Source organism: Mobula hypostoma, chromosome 11 (genome assembly GCF_963921235.1).
Source record: "Mobula hypostoma chromosome 11, sMobHyp1.1, whole genome shotgun sequence".
NCBI classification, from domain to species: Eukaryota; Metazoa; Chordata; class Chondrichthyes; order Myliobatiformes; family Myliobatidae; genus Mobula; species Mobula hypostoma.
In genome coordinates this window covers 68,668,003-68,684,924 of record NC_086107.1, presented here as the reverse complement: position 1 = coordinate 68,684,924, position 16,922 = coordinate 68,668,003, and the positions used below count along the sequence as shown (strand labels likewise).

At 47.5% G+C, this 16,922-nt stretch overlaps 1 protein-coding gene across 6 annotated transcripts in view; it reads left to right on the top strand.

The window, feature by feature from the left end:
* The window catches only part of ldlrad3 (low density lipoprotein receptor class A domain containing 3), a 172,040-nt gene that overhangs the window by 135,074 nt on the left and 20,044 nt on the right, over window positions 1-16,922 (top strand). For all 6 annotated transcript variants that reach the window (XM_063062235.1, XM_063062234.1, XM_063062233.1 and 3 more), the window contains exon 5: window positions 2,226-2,592. In XM_063062235.1, the coding sequence (XP_062918305.1) occupies window positions 2,226-2,592 (367 nt within the window). The remainder of the gene's footprint in view (window positions 1-2,225; window positions 2,593-16,922) is intronic.

Sequence of the window (16,922 nt, the reverse complement as noted above, 5' to 3'; positions counted from 1 at the left end):
TCTACACCACAGTATGTTTCAAACATAAAGAATCTTTTGGCAAATCTCCCTGACTAATTGGTTACTGGACTACAATTAATCTAATGAAAATTCAGTGGATGCTGGAGCATCACAAGAGAATTTCAAGGTCCAAAGCAGGGGTCAAGTTGGCCCAGGACACTTCCTTTCAGCTCTGTGAGCTGTGACAGTCTTGAGTCCCGTGATGTGAATGTCCGTGTCCTCGTATAGTAGGGCCTTTGTTTGGCAGGAATTGCCTTGTTCAGTAAGACTTCAGAGTAGGGCATTGTATATCAGTGCAGCTTTCAAAGAAAACAGCTTCAGCTTCTTGATGAACTGTGCAACAACATCATTTAATTGCTTAGCATGTATAGCAAGAGTTGAGGCAAAAGGCAAAAGCACTCCAAAATTACTTCCTTATATAAAGCTACGGTATATTTTTCTCTGAGAATATTTTTAGCAGTTTTGCAAATAGGTTGATTTCTGGGATGGGAGGGATTGGCCATAAAGAAGCAATTAAGTGGACCCAGTCAATGTATACTAGAAAGGCTAAAAGAAAGAGGGGTGCAGTTTCTTATGAGTACAAACAAAATTCTTAGGAGTCATGGCAGAGTAAATGTGGAGATGATGTTTCACTTAGCTGCTAGGGGTCCTGGTCTCAAGAGAAGGGGTGAGAAGATCAGAGATGGGGAAATTTCTTCTTTCGAAGTGCTCTTGAGTGATATCTCTGTGCTCAGTCAGGACATCGATGTGTCCTCAAGTGTCGTACTGCCCAGAGCTACCAGCAACCCACCAGAGCTATGTATACCTACGTTCCAATCTTGCTGAGAAGTCTCACTGCTGTTCCATATTTCCTTATAGAACGCAGAACAGTACAGGCCCTTCAGGCCACAATGTTGTGCTGATCCTTTTTCCCTACTCCAAAATCCTTCTAATGCTTCCCTCATACATAGCCCTCCCTCTATCTTTTATCCATGTGTCTGTCTAAGAGCCTCTTACATGGTTCTACCACCACCCCTGGTAACACATTCCTCACAACCATCATTCCCTGTATGATGTCTCCGACATTCTGCCTATACTTTCTTCCAATCACCTTAAAATTATGCTGCCTCGTAATAGCCATTTCAGCTCAGCCCACTATTTGCCAGCTCACAGACCCCGTAGCCTATTTTCCCTATTGTCCCAACACCCCCGCCCCCGATTCCACTGCACACCCACACACTAGGGGATAATTACAGTGGCCACTAACCTACCAACCTGCTCATCCTGGGGATGTGGAAAGAACCTGGTGCACCCAGGGGAGACCCACCTGATCACAGGGGGAGCATGCAAACTCCACGTAAACAGAGGTCAGGGTTGAACCCAGGTCCCTGGCCCTGTGAGGCAGCCGTTCCACAAGCTGTGCCATTGCATCACCCTGTGCAGTCGGTGTTTCTCCAGCTGAACCTCTGTGTGGACTCCAGGGGTGCCTGCTGGAACTCTCCCACATCCACACAGGATCTGTGGGATTAGCAGGGCAGGGATCACCATGCACGAGGAAATGTCTTTCCACTGGGTTATGTGAATAACACCATGGTACGAATTAACTTGTGTTATGACAGCTAGTCCTCATCTTTCGTAAAGTAACATGACACAACGTTTTGGAGAGTGATGGTAGTGGATGTGCTGCATTTGATTGCTCAGAGCGTTTGATGGCTCTGGGCCTGTACTGGTTGGATTTTATAAGAATTGAGGGCGGGGGGGGTTCCCATTGAAATCTATTGAATATTAAAAAGCTTGGGTAGAGTAGATGTGAAGAGGATGTTTTCAGTAGCGAGACATTCTGGAGCCAGAGGGTACAGCCTCATCAGAAAAGAAGGACATTCCCTTGGAACAAAGATGAGGAGGAATTTCTATAGCCAGAGAGTGGTGAATCTGTGGAATATATTGCCTGAGATGGCAGCGGTGACCAGGTCATTGGGTATAGTTAACGTGGAGGATGATAGGTTCTGGATTAGTAGGGGCATCAAAGGATATGGGGAGAAGGGAGGAGAATAACAAATAACAGAGCAGACTCGATGGGCCGAATAACAAAATTCTGCTCCTATGACTTATGGTCTGTTTAGAGAACAAGCTGAGTCCGGGTCAGGTTCCGATTCAAAATGCACAAGACCCATCGGCCCTGTACTTGCTGGAATTTCCAGAAGTACTCGGTGCCCTGACTAACGCCCAGCTCTTCCTTCCCGCAGACGACAGCCCGGCTGGGGGCCACGACTACGTGACGTCCGACGTGCGGATATTCCCGTACTACCCCAGCGTGGTTTTCGCCATCATCGGCAGCTCCGTGGTGTTCGTCCTGCTGATGGCGCTGATGGCCATGGTGCTGCACCACCACCGCAAGCGCACCAACCTGGTGGGCCACGTGACGCCCCCCCTGCATCGCCTGCAGCACCCGCTGCTCCTGTCCCGGCTGGTCATCCTTGACCGCACCCATCACTGCAACGTCACCTACAACGCCAGCAGCGGTATCCAGGTCACCGCCAGCTCCATGTACCACCAGCCCCTGGCCACAGAAGAGGTGCCGCCCTCCTACTCTGAGGCTGTGCTAGAACGGAGGTAAGGAACTGCCTGCTCTGCTGGCCCCATCGAAAACTTGTTCTGTTAGTTCTCAAGTAAACTGGTTCGTGTCAACAAGGTACATCTTGGCCCAGTCTTTACACTCAAGGAACTCCAGAGAGTTGTGGACACAGCCCAGACCATCACTCAACCAGCCGCCCCTCAGAGACTCTCTCTATACTTCCTGTAGCTTGGGAAAGCAGCACGCATAATCAAGGAAGTGCCCCTCCTCAGTTATTCTGTCTTTTGCCCCCTCTCGTTGGGCAGAAGTTATAAAAGCCACAGAGCATGACCACCAGGTGCAAGGGCAGCTTCAGTCCTGCTGTTATCAGACTCTGGAATGGACCTCACATAGACCAGAGGACAAACATAGAGTCAAGCAGAACAGAGACAGGCCCATCTGAATGTGTCCCATTTTTCCACGTTTGGCCCATTTCTTTAAGCGCCTCCGATCTGTGTGCCTGTCAATATGTCTCTTATGACGGATGTGGACTCTCAGGTGAAGTGTTGAGTCTTCATCTCCCGATCTTCCTTGTCGTGGCCCTTGCACTTTACCTGTCTACCTGCACTGCTCTTTCTCAGTACCTACCTAAACTGCTCCTTCTCAGCATCTACCTGCACTGCTTTCTCAGCACCTACCTGCACTGCTTTCTCAGCACATACCTGCACTGCTCTTTCTCAGTACCTACCTGCACTGCTCTTTCTCAGTATCTACCTGCACTGCTTTCTCAGTACCTACCTGCACTGCTCTTTCTCAGTACCTACCTACACTGCTCTTTCTCGGTACCTACCTGCACTGCTTTCTCAGCACCTACCTGCACTGCTCTTTCTCAGTACCTACCTGCACTGCTCTTTCTCAGTACCTACCAGCACTGCTCTTTCTCAGTACCTACGTGCACTGCTCTTTCTCAGTACCTACCTGCACTGCTCTTTCTCAGTACCTACGTGCACTGCTCTTTCTCAGTACCTACCTGCACTGCTTTCTCAGTACCTACCAACACTGCTCTTTCTCAGTATCTACCTACACTACTGTTTCTCAGTACCTACGTGCACTGCTCTTTCTCAGCACCTACCTACACTGCTCTTTCTCAGTACCTACCTGCACTGCTCTTTCTCAGTATCTACCTGCACTGCTCTTTCTCAGTACCTACCTGCACTGCTCTTTCTCAGTACCTACGTGCACTGCTCTTTCTCAGAACCTTCGTGCACTGCTCTTTCTCAGAGCCTTCGTGCACTGCTCTTTCTCAGTACCTACCTGCACTGCACTTTCTCAGTACTACCTGCACTGCTCTTTCTCAATACCTACCTGCACTGCACTTTCTCAGTACTACCTGCACTGCTCTTTCTCAGTACCTACCTACACTGCACTTTCTCAGTACTACCTGCACTGCTCTTTCTCAGTACCTACGTGCAGTGCTCTTTCTCAGTACCTACGTGCAGTGCTCTTTCTCAGTACCTTCGTGCACTGCTCTTTCTCAGTATCTACCTGCACTGCTCTTTCTCAGTACCTACCTACACTGCACTTTCTCAGTACCTACCTGCACTGCCCTTTCTCAGTACCTACCTACACTGCACTTTCTCAGTACTACCTGCACTGCTCTTTCTCAGTACCTACGTGCAGTGCTCTTTCTCAGTACCTACGTGCAGTGCTCTTTCGCAGTACCTACCTACACTGCTCTTTCTCAGTACTACCTGCACTGCTCTTTCTCAGTACCTACGTGCAGTGCTCTTTATCAGTACCTACCTACACTGCTCTTTCTCAGTACCTACCTACACTGCACTTTCTCAGTATCTACCTGCACTGCTCTTTCTCAGTATCTACCTGCACTGCTCTTTCTCAGTAGCTACCTGCACTGCTCTTTCTCAGTACCTACCTACAGTGCTCTTTCTCAGTATCTACCTACACTGCTCTTTCTCAGTACTACCTGCACTGCTCTTTCTCAGTACCTACGTGCAGTGCTCTTTCTCAGTACCTACCTACACTGCTCTTTCTCAGTATCTACCTACACTGCACTTTCTCAGTATCTACCTGCACTGCTCTTTCTCAGTATCTACCTGCACTGCTCTTTCTCAGTAGCTACCTGCACTGCTCTTTCTCAGTAACTACCTACACTGCTCTTTCTCAGTATCTACCTAAACTGCACTTTCTCAGTACTACCGACACTGCTCTTTCTCAGTACCTACCTACACTGCACTTTCTCAGTACCTACCTGCACTGCTTTCTCAGTATATACCTACACTGCTCTTTCTCAGTATCTACCTGCACTGCTCTTTCTCAGTACCTACCCACACTGCTCTTTCTCAGTATCTACCTGCACTGCTCTTTCTCAGTATCTACCTGCACTGCACTTTCTCAGTATCTACCTGCACTGCACTTTCTCAGTACCTACGTGCACTGCTCTTTCTCAGTACCTACCTACACTGCTCTTTCTCAGTACTACCTGCACTGCTCTTTCTCCGTACCTACGTGCAGTGCTCTTTCTCAGTACCTACCTACACTGCACTTTCTCAGTACCTACCTGCACTGCTCTTTCTCAGTACCTACCTATACTGCACTTTCTCAGTACTACCTGCACTGCTCGTACCTACCTATACTGCTCTTTCTCAGTACCTACCCACACTGCACTTTCTCAGTATCTACCTGCACTGCTCTTTCTCAGTATCTACCTGCACTGCTCTTTCTCAGTAGCTACCTGCACTGCTCTTTCTCAGTACCTACGTGCAGTGCTCTTTCTCAGTATCTACCTGCAAACTGCTCTTTCTCAGTACCTACCTACACTGCTCTTTCTCAGTACCTACCTACACTGCACTTTCTCAGTACCTACCTACACTGCACTTTCTCAGTATCTACCTGCACTGCTCTTTCTCAGTATCTACCTGCACTGCTCTTTCTCAGTACCTACCCACACTGCTCTTTCTCAGTACCTACCTACACTGCTCTTTCTCAGTATCTATCTACACTGCACTTTCTCAGTAACTACCTGCACTGCTCTTTCTCAGTACCTACCTACACTGCTCTTTCTCAGTACCTACCTGCACACTGCTTTCTCAGTACTACCTACAGCACTACCTCACTGCTCTGCTCTCTCAGTACCTACCTGCACTGCTCTTTCTCAGTACTACTACCTACAGCACTGCTTTCTCAGTACCTACCTGCACTCTCTTTCTCAGTACCTACCTACACTGCTCTTTCTCATACTACCTGCACTGCTTTCTCAGTACCTACGTGCACTGCTCTTTCTCAGCACCTACCTACACTGCTCTTTCTCAGTACCTACCTGCACTGCTCTTTCTCAGTATCTACCTGCACTGCTCTTTCTCAGTACCTACCTGCACTGTTCTTTCTCAGTACCTACCTGCACTGCTCTTTCTCAGTACCTACCTCACTGCTCTTTCTCAGTACCTACCTACTGTTTCTCAGTACCTACGCACTGCTCTTTCTCAGTACTACCTACACTGCTCTTTCTCAGTACCTACCTGCACTGCTCTTTCTCAGTATCTACCTGCACTGCTCTTTCTCAGTACCTACCTGCACTGCTCTTTCTCAGTACTACTGCACTGCTCTTTCTCAGTACCTACGTGCACTGCTCTTTCTCAGTACCTACCTACACTGCTCTTTCTCAGTACCTACCTACACTGCTCTTTCTCAGTATCTACCTGCACTGCTCTTTCTCAGTATCTACCTGCACTGCTCTTTCTCAGTACCTACCTGCACTGCTCTTTCTCAGTACTACCTGCACTGCTCTTTCTCAGTACCTACCTGCAGTGCTCTTTCTCAGTACCTACCTACACTGCTCTTTCTCAGTACCTGCACTGCTAGTACTACTGCACTTTCTCAGTATCTACCTGCACTGCTCTTTCTCAGTACTACCTGCATACTAGTACCTACTGCACTGCTCTTTCTCAGTACCTACCTGCACTGCTCTTTCTCAGTACCTACCTACAGTGCTCTTTCTCAGTATCTACCTACACTGCCTTTCTCAGTACTACCTGCACTGCTCTTTCTCAGTATCTACCTGCTGCTTTCTCAGTACTACCTGCACTGCTCTTTCTCAGTACCTACCTGCACTGCTCTTTCTCAGTACTACCTGCACTGCTCTTTCTCAGTACCTACCTACACTGCTCTTTCTCAGTATCTACCTACACTGCACTTTCTCAGTACCTACCTGCACTGCTCTTTCTCAGTACCTACCTACACTGCTCTTTCTCAGTACCTACCTACACTGCTCTTTCTCAGTACTACCGCACTGCTCTTTCTCAGTATCTACCTGCACTGCTCTTTCTCAGTACCTACCTGCACTGCTCTTTCTCAGTACCTACCTGCACTGTTCTTTCTCAGTACCTACCTGCACTGTTCTTTCTCAGTACCTACCTGCACTGCTCTTTCTCAGTACTACCTGCACTGCTCTTTCTCAGTACCTACGTGCAGTGCTCTTTCTCAGTACCTACCTACACTGCTCTTTCTCAGTACCTACCTACACTGCTCTTTCTCAGTATCTACCTGCACTGCTCTTTCTCAGTATCTACCTGCACTGCTCTTTCTCAGTACCTACCTACACTGCTCTTTCTCAGTACCTACCTGCACTGCTCTTTCTCAGTACCTACGTGCAGTGCTCTTTCTCAGTACCTACCTACACTGCTCTTTCTCAGTACCTACGTGCACTGCTCTTTCTCAGAACCTTCGTGCACTGCTCTTTCTCAGAACCTTCGTGCACTGCTCTTTCTCAGTACCTACCTGCACTGCACTTTCTCAGTACTACCTGCACTGCTCTTTCTCAATACCTACCTGCACTGCACTTTCTCAGTACTACCTGCACTGCTCTTTCTCAGTACCTACCTACACTGCACTTTCTCAGTACTACCTGCACTGCTCTTTCTCAGTACCTACGTGCAGTGCTCTTTCTCAGTACCTACGTGCAGTGCTCTTTCTCAGTACCTTCGTGCACTGCTCTTTCTCAGTATCTACCTGCACTGCTCTTTCTCAGTACCTACGTGCAGTGCTCTTTCTCAGTACCTACCTACACTGCACTTTCTCAGTACCTACCTGCACTGCCCTTTCTCAGTACCTACCTACACTGCACTTTCTCAGTACTACCTGCACTGCTCTTTCTCAGTACCTACGTGCAGTGCTCTTTCTCAGTACCTACGTGCAGTGCTCTTTCTCAGTACCTACCTACACTGCTCTTTCTCAGTACTACCTGCACTGCTCTTTCTCAGTACCTACGTGCAGTGCTCTTTCTCAGTACCTACCTACACTGCTCTTTCTCAGTACCTACCTACACTGCACTTTCTCAGTATCTACCTGCACTGCTCTTTCTCAGTATCTACCTGCACTGCTCTTTCTCAGTAGCTACCTGCACTGCTCTTTCTCAGTACCTACCTACAGTGCTCTTTCTCAGTATCTACCTACACTGCTCTTTCTCAGTACTACCTGCACTGCTCTTTCTCAGTACCTACGTGCAGTGCTCTTTCTCAGTACCTACCTACACTGCTCTTTCTCAGTATCTACCTACACTGCACTTTCTCAGTATCTACCTGCACTGCTCTTTCTCAGTATCTACCTGCACTGCTCTTTCTCAGTAGCTACCTGCACTGCTCTTTCTCAGTAACTACCTACACTGCTCTTTCTCAGTATCTACCTAAACTGCACTTTCTCAGTACTACCGACACTGCTCTTTCTCAGTACCTACCTACACTGCACTTTCTCAGTACCTACCTGCACTGCTTTCTCAGTATATACCTACACTGCTCTTTCTCAGTATCTACCTGCACTGCTCTTTCTCAGTACCTACCCACACTGCTCTTTCTCAGTATCTACCTGCACTGCTCTTTCTCAGTATCTACCTGCACTGCACTTTCTCAGTATCTACCTGCACTGCACTTTCTCAGTACCTACGTGCACTGCTCTTTCTCAGTACCTACCTACACTGCTCTTTCTCAGTACTACCTGCACTGCTCTTTCTCCGTACCTACGTGCAGTGCTCTTTCTCAGTACCTACCTACACTGCACTTTCTCAGTACCTACCTGCACTGCTCTTTCTCAGTACCTACCTATACTGCACTTTCTCAGTACTACCTGCACTGCTCTTTCTCAGTACCTACGTGCAGTGCTCTTTCTCAGTACCTACGTGCAGTGCCCTTTCTCAGTACCTACCTACACTGCTCTTTCTCAGTACCTACCTGCACTGCTCTTTCTCAGTACCTACGTGCAGTGCTCTTTCTCAGTACCTACCTATACTGCTCTTTCTCAGTACCTACCCACACTGCACTTTCTCAGTATCTACCTGCACTGCTCTTTCTCAGTATCTACCTGCACTGCTCTTTCTCAGTAGCTACCTGCACTGCTCTTTCTCAGTACCTACGTGCAGTGCTCTTTCTCAGTACTACCTGCACTGCTCTTTCTCAGTACCTACGTGCAGTGCTCTTTCTCAGTACCTACCTACACTGCTCTTTCTCAATACCTACCTACACTGCACTTTCTCAGTATCTACCTGCACTGCTCTTTCTCAGTATCTACCTGCACTGCTCTTTCTCAGTAGCTACCTCCACTGCTCTTTCTCAGTACCTACCTACAGTGCTCTTTCTCAGTATCTACCTAAACTGCACTTTCTCAGTACTACCTACACTGCTCTTTCTCAGTACCTACCTACACTGCACTTTCTCAGTACCTACCTGCACTGCTTTCTCAGTATATACATACACTGCTCTTTCTCAGTATCTACCTGCACTGCTCTTCTCTCTCTCTCAGTACCTACCCACACTGCTCTTTCTCAGTACCTACCTACACTGCTCTTTCTCAGTACCTACCTACACTGCTCTTTCTCAATACTACCTGCACTGCTTTCTCAGTACCTACGTGCACTGCTCTTTCTCAGCACCTACCTACACTGCTCTTTCTCAGTACCTACCTGCACTGCTCTTTCTCAGTATCTACCTGCACTGCACTTTCTCAGTACCTACCTGCACTGCTTTCTCAGTACCTACCTGCACTGCTCTTTCTCAGTACCTACCTACACTGCTCTTTCTCAGTATCTACCTACACTGCTGTTTCTCAGTACCTACGTGCACTGCTCTTTCTCAGCACCTACCTACACTGCTCTTTCTCAGTACCTACCTGCACTGCTCTTTCTCAGTATCTACCTGCACTGCTCTTTCTCAGTACCTACGTGCACTGCTCTTTCTCAGTACCTACGTGCACTGCTCTTTCTCAGTACCTTCGTGCACTGCTCTTTCTCAGTACCTACCTACACTGCACTCTCTCAGTACTACCTGCACTGCTCTTTCTCAGTATCTACCTGCACTGCTCTTTCTCAGTATCTACCTGCACTGCTCTTTCTCAGTACCTACGTGCAGTGCTCTTTCTCAGTACTACCTGCACTGCTCTTTCTCAGTACCTACGTGCAGTGCTCTTTCTCAGTACCTACCTACACTGCTCTTTCTCAGTACCTACCTACACTGCACTTTCTCAGTATCTACCTGCACTGCTCTTTCTCAGTATCTACCTGCACTGCTCTTTCTCAGTATCTACCTGCACTGCTCTTTCTCAGTAGCTACCTGCACTGCTCTTTCTCAGTACCTACCTACAGTGCTCTTTCTCAGTATCTACCTACACTGCTCTTTCTCAGTACTACCTGCACTGCTCTTTCTCAGTACCTACGTGCAGTGCTCTTTCTCAGTACCTACCTACACTGCTCTTTCTCAGTATCTACCTACACTGCACTTTCTCAGTATCTACCTGCACTGCTCTTTCTCAGTATCTACCTGCACTGCTCTTTCTCAGTAGCTACCTGCACTGCTCTTTCTCAGTACCTACCTACACTGCTCTTTCTCAGTATCTACCTAAACTGCACTTTCTCAGTACTACCGACACTGCTCTTTCTCAGTATCTACCTACACTGCACTTTCTCAGTATCTACCTGCACTGCTCTTTCTCAGTATCTACCTGCACTGCTCTTTCTCAGTATCTACCTGCACTGCTCTTTCTCAGCAGCTACCTGCACTGCTCTTTCTCAGTAACTACCTACACTGCTCTTTCTCAGTATCTACCTAAACTGCACTTTCTCAGTACTACCGACACTGCTCTTTCTCAGTACCTACCTACACTGCACTTTCTCAGTACCTACCTGCACTGCTTTCTCAGTATATAACTACACTGCTCTTTCTCAGTATCTACCTGCACTGCTCTTTCTCAGTACCTACCCACACTGCTCTTTCTCAGTATCTACCTGCACTGCTCTTTCTCAGTATCTACCTGCACTGCACTTTCTCAGTATCTACCTGCACTGCACTTTCTCAGTACCTACGTGCACTGCTCTTTCTCAGTACCTACCTACACTGCTCTTTCTCAGTACTACCTGCACTGCTCTTTCTCCGTACCTACGTGCAGTGCTCTTTCTCAGTACCTACCTACACTGCACTTTCTCAGTACCTACCTGCACTGCTCTTTCTCAGTACCTACCTATACTGCACTTTCTCAGTACTACCTGCACTGCTCTTTCTCAGTACCTACGTGCAGTGCTCTTTCTCAGTACCTACGTGCAGTGCCCTTTCTCAGTACCTACCTACACTGCTCTTTCTCAGTACCACCTGCACTGCTCTTTCTCAGTACCTACGTGCAGTGCTCTTTCTCAGTACCTACCTATACTGCTCTTTCTCAGTACCTACCCACACTGCACTTTCTCAGTATCTACCTGCACTGCTCTTTCTCAGTATCTACCTGCACTGCTCTTTCTCAGTAGCTACCTGCACTGCTCTTTCTCAGTACCTACCTACAGTGCTCTTTCTCAGTATCTACCTAAACTGCAACTTCTCAGTACTACCTACACTGCTCTTTCTCAGTACCTACCTACACTGCACTTTCTCAGTACCTACCTGCACTGCTTTCTCAGTATATACCTACACTGCTCTTTCTCAGTATCTACCTGCACTGCTCTTTCTCAGTACCTACCCACACTGCTCTTTCTCAGTACCTACCTACACTGCTCTTTCTCAGTATCTATCTACACTGCACTTTCTCAGTAACTACCTGCACTGCTCTTTCTCAGTACCTACCTACACTGCTCTTTCTCAGTACCTACCTACACTGCTCTTTCTCAGTACTACCTGCACTGCTTTCTCAGTACCTACCTGCACTGCTCTTTCTCAGTACCTACCTACACTACTGTTTCTCAGTACCTACGTGCACTGCTCTTTCTCAGCACCTACCTACACTGCTCTTTCTCAGTACCTACCTGCACTGCTCTTTCTCAGTATCTACCTGCACTGCTCTTTCTCAGTACTACCTGCACTGCTCTTTCTCAGTACCTACGTGCAGTGCTCTTTCTCAGTACCTACCTACACTGCTCTTTCTCAATACCTACCTACACTGCACTTTCTCAGTATCTACCTGCACTGCTCTTTCTCAGTATCTACCTGCACTGCTCTTTCTCAGTAGCTACCTGCACTGCTCTTTCTCAGTACCTACCTACAGTGCTCTTTCTCAGTATCTACCTAAACTGCACTTTCTCAGTACTACCTACACTGCTCTTTCTCAGTACCTACCTACACTGCACTTTCTCAGTACCTACCTGCACTGCTTTCTCAGTATATACATACACTGCTCTTTCTCAGTATCTACCTGCACTGCTCTCTCTCAGTACCTACCCACACTGCTCTTTCTCAGTACCTACCTACACTGCTCTTCTCAGTATCTATCTACACTGCACTTTCTCAGTACCTACCTGCACTGCTCTTTCTCAGTACCTACCTACACTGCTCTTTCTCAGTACCTACCTACACTGCTCTTTCTCAGTACTACCTGCACTGCTTTCTCAGTACCTACCTGCACTGCTCTTTCTCAGTATCTACCTGCACTGCACTTTCTCAGTACCTACCTGCACTGCTTTCTCAGTACCTACCTGCACTACTCTTTCTCAGTACCTACCTACACTGCTCTTTCTCATTATCTACCTACACTACTGTTTCTCAGTACCTACGTGCACTGCTCTTTCTCAGCACCTACCTACATTGCTCTTTCTCAGTACCTACCTGCACTGCTCTTTCTCAGTATCTACCTGCACTGCTCTTTCTCAGTACCTACGTGCACTGCTCTTTCTCAGTACCTACGTGCACTGCTCTTTCTCAGTACCTTCGTGCACTGCTCTTTCTCAGTACCTACCTACACTGCACTTTCTCAGTACTACCTGCACTGCTCTTTCTCAGTACCTACGTGCAGTGCTCATTCTCAGTACCTACGTGCAGTGCTCTTTCTCAGTACCTACCTACACTGCTCTTTCTCAGTACCTACCTACACTGCTCTTTCTCAGTATCTACCTGCACTGCTCTTTCTCAGTATCTACCTGCACTGCTCTTTCTCAGTACCTACCTACACTGCTCTTTCACAGTACGACCTGCACTGCTCTTTCTCAGTACCTACGTGCAGTGCTCTTTCTCAGTACCTACCTACACTGCTCTTTCTCAGTACCTACCTACACTGCACTTTCTCAGTATCTACCTGCACTGCTCTTTCTCAGTATCTACCTGCACTGCTCTTTCTCAGTAGCTACCTGCACTGCTCTTTCTCAGTAGCTACCTGCACTGCTCTTTCTCAGTACCTACCTACAGTGCTCTTTCTCAGTATCTACCTAAACTGCACTTTCTCAGTACTACCTACACTGCTCTTTCTCAGTACCTACCTACACTGCACTTTCTCAGTACCTACCTGCACTGCTTTCTCAGTATATACCTACACTGCTCTTTCTCAGTATCTACCTGCACTGCTCTTTCTCAGTAGCTACCTGCACTGCTCTTTCTCAGTACCTACCTACAGTGCTCTTTCTCAGTATCTACCTAAACTGCACTTTCTCAGTACTACCTACACTGCTCTTTCTCAGTACCTACCTACACTGCACTTTCTCAGTACCTACCTGCACTGCTTTCTCAGTATATACCTACACTGCTCTTTCTCAGTATCTACCTGCACTGCTCTTTCTCAGTACCTACCCACACTGCTCTTTCTCAGTACCTACCTACACTGCTCTTTCTCAGTATCTATCTACACTGCACTTTCTCAGTACCTACCTGCACTGCTCTTTCTCAGTACCTACCTACACTGCTCTTTCTCAGTACCTACCTACACTGCTCTTTCTCAGTACTACCTGCACTGCTTTCTCAGTACCTACCTGCACTGCTCTTTCTCAGTACCTACCTACACTGCTCTTTCTCAGTATTACCTACACTGCTCTTTCTCAGTACCTACGTGCAGTGCTCTTTCTCAGTACCTACCTACACTGCACTTTTCAGTACCTACCTGCACTGCTCTTTCTCAGTACCTACCTACACTGCACTTTCTCAGTACTACCTGCACTGCTCTTTCTCAGTACCTACGTGCACTGCTCTTTCTCAGTACCTACGTGCAGTGCTCTTTCTCAGTACCTTCGTGCACTGCTCTTTCTCAGTACCTACCTGCACTGCTCTTTCTCAGTATCTACCTGCACTGCTCTTTCTCAGTATCTACCTGCACTGCACTTTCTCAGTATCTACCTGCACTGCACTTTCTCAGTACCTACGTGCACTGCTCTTTCTCAGTACCTACCTACACTGCTCTTCCTCAGTACTACCTGCACTGCTCTTTCTCCGTACCTACGTGCAGTGCTCTTTCTCAGTACCTACCTACACTGCACTTTCTCAGTACCTACCTGCACTGCTCTTTCTCAGTACCTACCTATACTGCACTTTCTCAGTACTACCTGCACTGCTCTTTCTCAGTACCTACGTGCAGTGCTCTTTCTCAGTACCTACCTGCAGTGCTCTTTCTCAGTACCTACCTACACTGCTCTTTCTCAGTACCACCTGCACTGCTCTTTCTCAGTACCTGCGTGCAGTGCTCTTTCTCAGTACCTACCTATACTGCTCTTTCTCAGTACCTACCTACACTGCACTTTCTCAGTATCTACCTGCACTGCTCTTTCTCAGTATCTACCTGCACTGCTCTTTCTCAGTAGCTACCTGCACTGCTCTTTCTCAGTACCTACCTACAGTGCTCTTTCTCAGTATCTACCTAAACTGCACTTTCTCAGTACTACCTACACTGCTCTTTCTCAGTACCTACCTACACTGCACTTTCTCAGTACCTACCTGCACTGCTTTCTCAGTATATACCTACACTGCTCTTTCTCAGTATCTACCTGCACTGCTCTTTCTCAGTACCTACCCACACTGCTCTTTCTCAGTACCTACCTACACTGCTCATCTCAGTATCTATCTACACTGCACTTTCTCAGTACCTACCTGCACTGCTCCTACTCAGTACCTACCTACACTGCTCTTTCTCAGTACTACCTGCACTGCTTTCTCAGTACCTACCTGCACTGCTCTTTCTCAGTACCTACCTACACTGCTCTTTCTCAGTATCTACCTACACTACTGTTTCTCAGCACCTACGTGCACTGTTCTTTCTCAGCACCTACCTACACTGCTCTTTCTCAGTACCTACCTGCACTGCTCTTTCTCAGTATCTACCTGCACTGTTCTTTCTCAGTACCTACCTGCACTGCTCTTTCTCAGTACTACCTGCACTGCTCTTTCTCAGTACCTACGTGCAGTGCTCTTTCTCAGTACCTACGTGCAGTGCTCTTTCTCAGTACCTACCTACACTGCTCTTTCTCAGTACTACCTGCACTGCTCTTTTTCAGTACCTACGTGCAGTGCTCTTTCTCAGTACCTACCTACACTGCTCTTTCTCAGTACCTACCTACACTGCACTTTCTCAGTATCTACCTGCACTGCTCTTTCTCAGTATCTACCTGCACTGCTCTTTCTCAGTAGCTACCTGCACTGCTCTTTCTCAGTACCTACCTACAGTGCTCTTTCTCAGTATCTACCTAAACTGCACTTTCTCAGTACTACCTACACTGCTCTTTCTCAGTACCTACCTACACTGCACTTTCTCAGTACCTACCTGCACTGCTTTCTCAGTACCTACCCACACTGCTCTTTCTCAGTACCTACCTACACTGCTCTTTCTCAGTATCTATCTACACTGCACTTTCTCAGTACCTACCTACACTGCTCTTTCTCAGTACCTACCTACACTGCTCTTTCTCAGAACTACCTGTACTGCTCTTTCTCAGTACCTACCTGCAGTGCTCTTTCTCAGTACCTACCTGCACTGCTCTTTCTCAGTACCTACCTACACTGCACTTTCTCAGTATCTACCTGCACTGCTCTTTCTCAGTATCTACCTGCACTGCTCTTTCTCAGTATCTACCTGCACTGCTCTTTCTCAGTAGCTACCTGCACTGCTCTTTCTCAGTACCTACCTACAGTGCTCTTTCTCAGTATCTACCTAAACTGCACTTTCTCAGTACTACCTACACTGCTCTTTCTCAGTACCTATCTACACTGCACTTTCTCAGTACCTACCTGCACTGCTTTCTCAGTATATACCTACACTGCTCTTTCTCAGTATCTACCTGCACTGCTCTTTCTCAGTACCTACCCACACTGCTCTTTCTCAGTACCTACCTGCACTGCTCTTTCTCAGTATCTACCTGCACTGCACTTTCTCAGTATCTACCTACACTGCACTTTCTCAGTATCTACCTGCACTGCTCTTTCTCAGTACCTACCTACACTGCTCTTTCTCAGTACTACCTGCACTGCTCTTTCTCCGTACCTACGTGCAGTGCTCTTTCTCAGTACCTACCTACACTGCACTTTCTCAGTACCTACCTGCACTGCTCTTTCTCAGTACCTACCTATACTGCACTTTCTCAGTACTACCTGCACTGCTCTTTCTCAGTACCTACGTGCAGTGCTCTTTCTCAGTACCTACGTGCAGTCCCCTTTCTCAGTACCTACCTACACTGCTCTTTCTCAGTACCACCTGCACTGCTCTTTCTCAGTACCTACGTGCAGTGCTCTTTCTCAGTACCTACCTATACTGCTCTTTCTCAGTACCTACCCACACTGCACTTTCTCAGTATCTACCTGCACTGCTCTTTCTCAGTATCTACCTGCACTGCTCTTTCTCAGTAGCTACCTGCACTGCTCTTTCTCAGTACCTACCTACAGTGCTCTTTCTCAGTATCTACCTAAACTGCACTTTCTCAGTACTACCTACACTGCTCTTTCTCAGTACCTACCTACACTGCACTTTCTCAGTACCTACCTGCACTGCTTTCTCAGTATATACCTACACTGCTCTTTCTCAGTATCTACCTGCACTGCTCTTTCTCAGTACCTACCCACACTGCTCTTTCTCAGTACCTACCTACACTGCTCTTTCTCAGTATCTATCTACACTGCACTTTCTCAGTAACTACCTGCACTGCTCTTTCTCAGTACCTACC